Source organism: Centruroides sculpturatus, unplaced genomic scaffold (assembly GCF_000671375.1).
Source record: "Centruroides sculpturatus isolate CEXI.00-Female unplaced genomic scaffold, Cexi_2.0 scaffold1763, whole genome shotgun sequence".
In the NCBI taxonomy this organism is placed as follows: Eukaryota; Metazoa; Arthropoda; class Arachnida; order Scorpiones; family Buthidae; genus Centruroides; species Centruroides sculpturatus.
This window is the reverse complement of record NW_019385896.1, coordinates 41,982-53,946: the sequence shown is the minus strand read 5'-3', so window position 1 is coordinate 53,946 and position 11,965 is coordinate 41,982. Positions and strand designations below refer to the sequence as shown.

Sequence of the window (11,965 nt, the reverse complement as noted above, 5' to 3'; positions counted from 1 at the left end):
TTTTTATAAGAAATTTATGGCATCTGATGATAGTATTGTGTTAATACTGTCATTTCTAAACAACATATATGATATCATCCTATCTAAATAACACACAATATATGGACAGTGCACATAAAGAATAAACTCAAAAACAAATTGCTTCAGATAATTTTTATTTTTGGCTTTTGGCAACATTACCACAAAAGATTACGTGCACATATATATTTTACATAAATAATTACCATACACAGCAACTAATACTGTCGATTTTACACTCATTGTACAGTAAGAATGTATAGTTCATAGCTGACATGAAAAATTGATCATCACATTATGACAGCAATGAATTAACAATGCAAGGCACTCGTACATACAAACAAATCATGCATGCTTTCAGATATTCATATTATTTTTGTACATATAAATTCTCTTTTATTTTTATTAGCTTATATTTTACATAACTTTTATTGCCAAGGGATTAAAAACCCAAAATTTATTCAGATTTATTGTACTTACAGTACATACATGCTCTTCTAATTGACAGCATTTGCTTAAAAAATCAAATAATTTAAAACTTATTTCCAGATCATTTCTCAGTAAAAAGAACATGATGGAATAAACTGAATTTTAATTATCCATGTCATAAGCATATACTGTACTGTACAGAAGCACTATATTTACATCATTATTTCAAGGAGAAATTCAGTAGATGTAATTTAGAAAGTACACCTGACTTTCATAATTTCTTATAATTTTCACACACAAATGATGATGCATATTTATTGATAATTCATTAACTAATATATTATAAAAAAGTAAAATCAAAAAATCAATTCTTGTCAGATGGGTTTGTTGAATTTTTTCTATCACAGCATTGTAAGACACATTAATTGGAAAACTGTCTTAAATTTTATTCGAATTAAGTGCAATATATAGTTTGTGTGCAATCTCTAAAGAGTAAAGAGTGATATGACAACTGTCACTTATAAATAAATAACTTAAATCCTTAAGAATAAATATCAGTTTCTTTCATATTTAAAAATTTTTGTATTAGAAATTTGTAATAAAATTTATGAATTACATTTAAAAAGTATCAAAGTGATTTCTATATAATAATACATTAAAAACTAAAAATAAAATAAAAAATAATAATTAGTAAAGTAATCAAATATAATAAAGTTTTAAATAGAGAAAAAGCATTTTCTTTTAAAATTGGAATGGTTTACTCAAAAACATTCAGACAAATTTTACCCATTGTCAATGACTGCATAAGAATGAATCAAACTGCACTCTGTTTTAATAAAGATATTTGACTACCTGTATCAGGAAAATCATTTTGGTCAGTCTTTTCTGGAGGTATGGTCAAGAGACATGGAGTAGAAGCATTAGCACTAGATTTACTGCTTAAAGAGGTGTCAGCTGTTATTTCGTACTGCACGGTAGCATCTGTCCCCGAAGCAGCGGTCTGTATTGTTCCTGCTGTAATTATAAAGATGCAATCTAATAAATCATGCATAAAGGAAAAATAAAAACTCATGCAGAAGCTACATCAAAAATTATGCAAAGAAAAACTTTTAAAAATAAATTGTTCTATTAAAATGTAAATTAAATTTATTATAAATATCTTAAATTAACAAACAAAAAAATTATTATAAACTTGAATCAAAATAATCACAAAACAAACTTAATATTTAAAAATAAAGGTTTAGCATATATCAATTACCATATCTTTCTTCATTTCTATTTTAAAATTACATGTTGAAGTAAAATAAAAATAATAATATGTATAAAAAAAATATAATTTGAAAAATAATTATAAATTCTACATTTTCATACACAAGCAAGCAAAATAATTGCAAAACTCAAGCTATATAAAATTTAGAAATAAAATAACTAAACAAAGCAGAATTTTTAAAAGATATTAAAGGACAAGACTTAACAATAGTGGCTTAACTGAAACAAATCTTTCCTCCTGATAGAATCCAGTATATCTTGAAGCAGCATCATTTATAGACAGTCTTTCAGGAACTAAAGTTAACTTATGGCTTTAAAAAAAGGCATCTGAAGTCTCATACAGTCAAGATTATTAATAATACCATAGTTTCACGTGAATAGAAACATCTTGTTTACCAAATGAATAATGTTATTGGAGTTAAACAATGACATGACATAAGTCATCTTAAAAATTGTTTTTCTTCTTTTCTAAAATGTTTATTAAGTACTTAGGCCTTATATTATGCTAATTACAGAACTTATACAGGAGAAAACTGATTCTATAAATAAAATGAAAGAGCTTTTAAAAATACTTAAGTCATTAAAGTCATTAGGAAAATGCATGACTTATTTTAGAAGTATGCTAAAGAGCTTGTAATGAAAGCAGTGTGTTTCCTAACATTTCCATATGTAAAGTAATATTCCTCATACATCTCAAAAAACTTCATTGTCTTCTTTATAGAAGAGAATCACATATCTAATCTTCAATTTAACAGACTCTGTCAACATAGTTTGATGGAGTCCTTTTTCTTTCCATACACCTCCATTACAGCAAATTCACTATTAAAAAGTGTCTTCATTAGTAAGAAAACATACAAATATATCTATTTGTATGTTTTCTTACTAGTCTTGATTCATTTTAAATCAAGACTAGTAAGAAAACATACAAATAGATATATTTAGCTACTTCAGACATATCTTAGACTTCAATTTTTAAGCCACTGGTATTGAAAAAAGTTGCATGAAATGACTGGAAACAGCCATTTTTGTTGTGTTTCTATTCACAGGGTGAATACACCCCATGAATTCAAACTCATTACACTCCAAAAGAGATCAATGTTTATATAAGAAGCATTCAAAATATGAAAGATTTAAATATAAATTTGATGAAATGATAATAGGACAGTACTCTAACAAGTTTTTATTAGAGCAAGTCTCATAACACCTAACAGTAAAGTTTGTCAAATATCAAAAGCATATAAATGATCAATAAACCTCAAATTACACTATATACATTGATTATGTCATCAAAAAGTTTTTCAGATACATATTGTTCCAATCATACACAATAAGGAAATTCAGACAAACTCAAAAATCAAGGAATACTTTATTAAAATTTGAATGATCATAACTGAGGGTTTTATTAAACCAGGCCACAGTCTTGAAGATCTTATTTTATTTAAATTTTGATTAAGATAATTTTTTTTGACAATAATAGTGTAGTTTAAGTATATTTCACTATAGAAAAAACTTTATTACTGTAAGACAATTTACACCTGATTAAAGTAACACGTGGAGAAGTTAGAAACAAGCAAATATCATAGAAAATATGTAAATGTTTAATATTCTGAAATTATAAACATATTTAACAGCAGCATTCAGAAAAATCCAAGTTTCCAATTTAATTTATTCATATCATATACAGATGCACATATATATTTTATTTTAATTATACATATAAACTATAGTAAAATCATCCAGCATAAAAATCAAAAAATAATTTTCATGTTTAAAAAAATTGTTATTTGTAATTATTGTAATGTAATATTTAAAATTTTATTATTTTGAATGTAGAACTGAGTTTTTGACAAGCAAATCCTAACTAAAATATTTGATTTTTTCCATAATGAAGTTATTCTACTTTCCGGAGTATAATTCATAATTTCAAGATTATAATTATTAAACACTGAAATTTACATTAATCTTTCTTCTACTGTAATTTTATACAGTTCTGGTAAAACTAATTAAAATCAGAAGCTATTGTTTTTCTTTATCATTCTGAAATTTGGATATCACTGCAACATGGAAGCATTTAAATCTTAAACAATTACAATAACTGATAACAGAAAAAAACATTACATTACATAAAAATAATTTTCAATACAGTTTCAGTAAAGAAAACACTATAAATGAAAAAATAAACATTCAGTTGAGATGTTAATTTCATCATATCTTGCAAAAATAGAAATATGATCTATTAAAATTATATAATGTATTGAAAGAATAATTTTAAATGAATACTAATAATAATACTTTACATTTTATTTTATAAACTAACCAAAAGTATTAAATAGAAAGGATTTTATTTATCTACTGTATTTACATAAGTATGATGTTCCAAATTCATTAAGTTCTCATTGCATTATTCAATATCAAATGTTTCCTTGAGGAATTTATTTTAATGTATATAGAACAAGATAAGATTGATTATAATTAAAATCAAGCAATAACCAAACTAATAGTCTTATCAAATTTCTAAATAGAAATTAATTGTAAGTCAAGTCTCTAAATGATGGATTATTTTAGGCTATATTTTGGCTAACTAGTTAACCTAGTTAAATAAAATAATCAAATCTAAATGCCAGAACTAGTTATCATACAATTCAGAATTGGTTTAATTCACACAAACATATTTTTTTTTATATTTCTAATTAAAAATTAGCTTAATAAAATCTGGCAATTTGGCTGTCATTTAATTTTGTTTTTGTATTTTAAAATTCTATAAATAAAAATAAATTAATTCAAAAATTTGTAGTTTGTATTTCATGATTATAAAATTTTAATTTCAGTTCATATCTTTCAGTTTCAAAAATATATATATGCATATAAAATTAATCTAGTGATTATTCAAAAAAATAATTTTAAGACATTACAAAACATTGAAGTTTATACACATTAAGATATTATATATCATTTTAATGGCAAATACATATTTATAAAGCACTTTATATTCATATAAAACAATTTCCTAAAGTCATTGTTAAAATTTTACAATGTAATAATACCATATAACCATTAAAGAAAATATTTGTTCCAAAATAATCATTTCAATCTATCACCATTTGTAACAATATTCACATTTCAATACAACATGAAATATTTATTACATTCATTCCTATTCACTACAAGGTAGTTTTAATCTATAAAAATATATTAAATTTATTATTATTATATGTTTTTATCAAGTTCAGATTTAAGAAATTCATACTGCTTTACTAGATGAATGCTTCTTTATATGACCTATAACATGTCAAAGTTTTTATATGAAAAATATTTACATAAATATATCTGAAATATTTTAATGTATTAAAACTGCTTATTACATTTTAATTAAATTTATTTAATATTGAAAATAAAACAAAATTATAGCTGTGAATATCTTTATTTTTGTCTATATCCATATTACTTCTATAGAAAATAACAATGAAAAACATCCAGTATAATTAAAATGCTTATAACATTCATTCTTAAATTTTAAAAACTGGTTCATTTGTACATTAATAATTATTACACATAAAATTTTAATCTATAAATGACCTACAAAAAGTAGAATGAATGAGTGCATTTACTTAGTATATAATAAAAATTATTTCCAAAATAAATGTTTTGACAATTTAAATTTTCATCATATTTCATATTACTTAAAGAGCAGTCATTTGTTTTAAATTCATATTTAAGTTATATTTGCAATGTATACATAATTTTCTTCACATTCTAAATAAATATAATACAAGCTTCACAATTTCATTGTTTTTCATAAAATACTATTCCAAATTGTTTTCTTCTATATGATTCTTCTAGTGTGCTAGAACAATTATGTTCTGCAATCACTATGCTGCAGAAAAATTATTATTAAGATATGATTTCTTGTGATTCTTATTAATTTATATCAAGAACTGATTTACTCTGTGCTTCAGTATTGCAGCAATTAAATCCGAAGATGGTAAAGACTTTTTTAGTACAAAATTAATTATTAAAATTTGACATTTCATTTTTTGCAAGCAATTGTTACAAACTTCAGAAACTTGATATGAAATTTGTTTAATATATGCAGTACAATATATGGTAATATCAGAAACTATTCTTTTAAATATAATAATCTGTTGATAATTATATCTCCTATTCAATGTGTTTTAATTTAATTAATTAATTTAATTTAGAAACTATATGGATATCATTTCATAATTCAAAGTTACAAAATTGCAAGTTCACACATCTTGCACTACTTTCAGTCACTGAGTATAAGTGAATGAATGTGCATATATATTTAAAATTTTTGACAAGACTATGTCTTGTCTCTAAAATCATGCTGCTGTCTACAGATGCATGCACACCTTAGAGGTATGAAGTAGTACATGTCAAAAGTTGCAATTTGGCACAGAGTATTTGGTGCCCAAATCATGCGTACATAAAATAAACCAGACTTGTAGGTAGTCAGGGAACAGATAACTGGATCAAAAGAAAATACGAAATACTGAGACCATTTCTACAAACAGGTGTGAGTGGAAGATTTTCACGTGTTGCTCGCGCTCTCCGAGACAGTCTTGTCCCAAAAATGGCTTGGCCATTTTACTTTTTTTTTTAATAATTTTAATCAATTATATATACACATGCTACTATTTTTATAAGAAAAATATCAGCAAAATATTATTTATAATGGTATTTTCACTAATTATTCATCTGAATTGCTATTACAAAACACTCACTGTTAACAAGTAATATTATTAGTAAAATTATTCATAGATTTCTGAAAAAATTATATCCATCCTAACACATTAAAATTTTTATAATTTTAACAAAGTTTATGCTGGATAAAATAATCTTAAAGATAATGAATTAACTTATGAATGCACAAGGAATTTACATATATTGTAATTCATTCATCAAATTACATTTTATAAAATAAATCTGAAAACAAATTCCAAAAGAATTTACAGGAATTTTAAGAATTTTCACAGTTAGATAGCCAAAAACAAATCCAAATTTTGTTCAAATAATATATTTACAATTAGGCAAACTGAAAACTGTGTTTTTCAAACATATTACAATACTATTCTCTATTTTATAGTATACAGGTATACCTCGACTTACGTTGTTTCGAGTTATGTCATTCCCGATTATACATCGTTTGTCAAAAAAGTACTGTACAGTATATCAAAAAATAAGAATCAAGTTTAAATAATTTTATTCAACTTTATGTCTGACCGCCACAAATATTGAAGTCGTAATATCACTATGGATGTGTTAAAAGCATATAAAATCATTTTAAAATACGTACATTTACAGTAAATGTTAATATAATCATCATAAATCCTAGAAAACAAAATATGAAAACACTTGTGAATCTGTGTTGTCTTATTTAGCGATCTTTAATAGCTCAATATTAGCATTTTCCACGGTAGTTCTGATATCTTCCATTTTCCGCTATTCGTGATTTCCGCCAAAACATATTGTTGTCAGCACCATGCGTGATTCCCGCCAAAACATGTCGTCGTCAGCGCCACGCGTGATTCCCGCCAAAACATGTCGTCGTCAGCGCCACGCGTGATTCCCACCAAACTGAAATCGTTTAGTTTATGCATATGCATCCCGCCAAAACATGTCGTCGTCAGCGCCACGCGTGATTCCCACCAAACTGAAATCGTTTAGTTTATGCATATGCATGGTATACGTCTGCTTATCGCCTACTTTCTCATTCATTTGTGACTTTATATTTTACCCCAATAATTCCTAAGAAAATTTCTAGTGCAAGTGCTAAGCGTCATGCTATAACGCTGGACGATAAACTGGCTATGATAAAATGCCATGAAAAAGGTGAGAAGATTATAGCGATTGCTCAATCTTTTGGAATGAGTCAGACAACTTTATCGACAATTGTTCATAATAAGGATAAGATTTTGACACACATTCAATCAGATGCCCCAGGGATGAAGAATACTGTCATCAATAAGAAGAGAGGAAAAATCTTTGAAGATATGGAACAACTTCTTTCTCTTTGGATTGATAGGTTGAATCATCAGCGTGCTGCTGTTAGTCAGGAAATCATTCAAGCAAAAGCATTGTCTTTGTTTGAGGACCTGAAGAAAAAATACCCAGATGAGAAAGATGTGGAGTTTAAAGCAAGTCGAGGCTGGTTTATGAGATTTAAAGAATGAAGAAGTTATCACTCTATTAAAAAGCAAGGTGAAAGTGCATCAGCTGACGAACAAGCAGCAGCCGATTTTCCTAAAGCATTGGCTAAGATGGTTGAAGAAAACGGGTTTCTTCCTGAACAGATTTTTAACGTTGACGAAACTGGATTATATTGGAAAAAATTGCCAGACTGTTCTTTCATTTCCAAAGAAGAAAAATCAATTCCAGGGTACAAGGTCTCAAAGGAGCGTGTGACCGTCATGTTAGGAGGTAATTGTGCTGGAGATTTTAAATTAAAACCATTGCTGGTGTATCATGCACAAACCCCCGTGTCCTGAGGAACGTAATCAAGGCATCTCTTCCTGTTATATGGATGGCTAATCCAAAAGCTTGGGTTACTGTTGTTATTTTTGAAGATTGGTTCTTTAATCATTTTATCCCGGCAACAGAAAACTATTGTAAGAAGAAGGGGATTCCTTTTAAAATATTATTAATAATTGATAATGCTCCTGGTCACCCACAAAACATTGTAGATTTTCACCCCAACATTACCGTCGTGTACCTCCCTCCGAACACTATGTCTCTTATACAACCAATGGATCAGGGAGTCATTGCAATCTTCAAGCGTTACTATATGAAGCGTACGTTGCGGCAAGCAATAGCCGCAATTGATCTTGATGAGTCATGCACACTTCGAGACTTTTGGAAACAGTACGACATATATAAGGCTTTAGAAAACATAGCAGCGGCATGGAATGATGTTCAGAACACGGCTATGAATGGTGTGTGGAAAAAACTATGTCCGCAATTTGTGAATGATTTCAAGGGGCTTGATGATGTTGAAATCAACAAAACATTGGTGACCATAAGCAAAGAGCTGGAAATGGATTTGGAGGAAGACGATTTTAAAGATTTTTTTGAAAAAGACAAACAGCCCCTAATGAACGAGGATTTGATAGAGCTCAACGAGCAGCAAAAAAAAGTCAAATTTCAGCCATGTCACTTTTCCCTAAAGAAAATGCAGGAAGCATTTGCTTTTATTGAAAAAGGACTTCAAATCTTTGAGGATATGGACCCAAATGGCCAACGATTTTCAAAAGTTATGCACGCTTGTCACGAATCTTTTGCTCCTTATCGTGTAATCTTTGAAGAAAAGAAGAAGAACACAGCTCAAGGAACTCTTGACCAGTTTCTTATTAAAAAGTGTATCGAACAACAACCAGAATCAGCTGTTGATGCTGACGGTTCACAGCCATCTACATCCTCGATGTAAACAAATCGGATGTAAATAAACTAATTGTAGTCAAATTTACAAAGATTCGTTATTACACAAAATAAATAAAGTTCAAATAGTCCAAATCACTGACCAGGTTTGTCAGTAAGACACCTTACAACACAACAGTTGAAGAACAAACAGCGAGACGAATCCAGACTTCCCTCGAACTTTGAGGCACACTTGAAGTTCCAAATCGAACTTAGACGAAGCTGTTGTATATACTAACATGGTGAATCAAACCCACAGAGTTAACACTTAGAACGCCCCAGCCGCACTTAAAAACTCAACTTCCTGGGAACTTAAAACTCCTGTTTCGACATCAATCCTTTTATACCCATCGAAAGCGAGTCGTTCGACTAATCAGTGCTTACTGAGCTGTAGCACTATGCAAATACGTGTGGCATGATTTCTGGCCAACCAATCAGCGGTTACCAGTTGTAACGCTATGCAAACATGAGATTCCTGTACATAGCCTTATGCAAATCATGTCGTGTTGCGTGATGATCTGCTGACCAATCAACGGCTGTGCATTCAAAAAGTCAATGACCACTTTTAAACCGTCAGTTCAAAAAAAATAAAAACTAAAAAATAAAATGGGAATCGTGTCTTTACACGATCCAACTCCGACACTAATTTATGTTAAATTTATCAACACTGTATTTTCTACTATTGCAAAATAATTTTAATAACTATATTTGTTATTTAACCTTACAAATTCATTATATTTTTTAATGTTTTAGAGCAAACCACATTCACAAATACTGTAGAGTCTGCGATGTATTGTAAACATTTACATTTACAAGTAAGTACTGTACATACAGTACAGTACTGCACATATATTCATAAATTTAGATTACTTTTTTTTTGTTCTATATTAATTAAAAACTAAAATTTATTTGTTTGTAAGCTTAAAATAGATTCTTATTAATCATATATTATTAAAAATGCATTTATAAATAATATACAGAACTGGAAATGGTATTTGTGGTTTAGCCTAGTGACAAGTGGATTCGGAGACAAGTAAATTCAAGTTAAATTACGCCGTTTTTTGACTTAAGTCGTTTCCCTGGAACCAATTACCGACGTAAGGCGAGGTATACCTGTAATTTATTAGAATGTTTTTGAATTATACTTCATATTTTAAGAAATGACTTTCTATTCAAAAATTTTTTGCATCAGATATTCCTATTCTTTCTACACAGTGTATTAGTGCAGCTGTAACATTGTAATTTAGAAAAAAGTTATTTCAATTTATTTCAAAGTTATTTCAATATTTAGTTCAAAATCTGATAAAGCCAAAGCCATCAGATATAATTATATCTAAATATATAACAAATTATATATTTTATTTACTTGAACAGATCTCTGTCATTACCATTCATAGACTGCATATTGTCAAATTTCTTGATTGATAATAATCAATGAAACTTGTATCACAATGTAAATAATAATAAAATATGAAATATTGTTATATTCTTATAATTTTTATATTATTATTTAATTATACATTTTATCATTTTGATTACAATTTGTTTTATTTGATATAAAGTTTGCTTTGAACTTCTGACAACAGTTATATTTATTTAGAGTAAAGAAATACTATCTGCATTAGATTTAAATTTGTTTATAATAATTTCTGAAAAAGTAACTTTTTACAAAAATAACATCATTTCATGTCAGATTAATTAGATTAAATCTTTTAAAAATAGCTGTACTTTCTTGTTTCATTGGAACCGCATTCTTGGTTTCATTATTTCTTTTTTTTAAAAGAAAATTTATAAATACTAAATAAATGTTCAAATCAATCAATGGATGATTTGCAAAACACCATTTTGGAATTCTGTTCTTTTTTTTTTAGTTGTTAATGTAATTAAAATGTTTGAAATGTTTTGTGTAATAATGTGCTTAACATTATAAAATTATTTCATAGGTTGCCTACTCAAATGAAAGAAAAAACTTTGTAACCTTAAATCAATTATAAACATAACTCATTTTACTATACATGTAATTTATATATTATACAAGCAAAAATTACTGCAAAATTGTCATAATGCCAAATTAAATATTATTAAAAATTGCAATCTAAAATATGCGCACTTTATTTTATTAGTATCCTTCCCATGTACATCATACTTTTCCTGATAACAGGTCATCTATCTAACTCCATCCTGGAGAAAATTTTTTAACTGAAATCATACAATTCCAATCCAGACCAGAAGTTCATATATACAGGGTTCCTACTCAAATTTTTGTTTTGAATTCCCTGACTTTCCCCGATTTTCCCTGACCAACTTTGTCCAAATTCCTTGACCCTCACATTTTTTAGTGTGGAATATTGACATAATAAAACAGCATTTACTGTTAACATTGAATACATATAGCCCTCTTTTTGCACAGTTGATATGCTTCAAAGACTGCCACATTTAAAAAATACAGTACATACATCCTGTAGAAAAATATTTGATAGAATCCACAACTTCAATGTAATGAAAAAATAAGCAATTTACAAACAAAACACAAGCTTTTTATTTTATCATCATTTATCATTATTATTTGTATGTAAATCTAGTAAATACAAGGTAACATAAAATCAACAAACAGTATTCTTTAATAAACAAATAGTACTGTACTGTGCTTAAAATGAACTCTTGACTTAGAAACACATAATTTTAAAATCAATCTTTCAACAAAAAGAGTAACTTTTTTTTAACCTTTTTACATTACCATCTGTTGCATATCTTAAAAACAGTTATTGCAAATATAATGTTTAAACATGCATTATTATATGGATAGGATAGATAG

The 11,965-nt window shown here is 27.5% G+C and overlaps 1 protein-coding gene across 1 annotated transcript in view; it reads right to left on the bottom strand.

Moving 5' to 3' along the window:
• Positions 1-1,095: 1,095 nt before the first annotated feature.
• The window catches only part of LOC111612454, a 51,426-nt gene continuing 40,556 nt past the window's right edge, over positions 1,096-11,965 (bottom strand). The window contains exon 10 of the mRNA XM_023353670.1: positions 1,096-1,461. Coding sequence (XP_023209438.1) covers positions 1,262-1,461 — 200 coding nt within the window. The 3' untranslated portion in view covers positions 1,096-1,261. The remainder of the gene's footprint in view (positions 1,462-11,965) is intronic.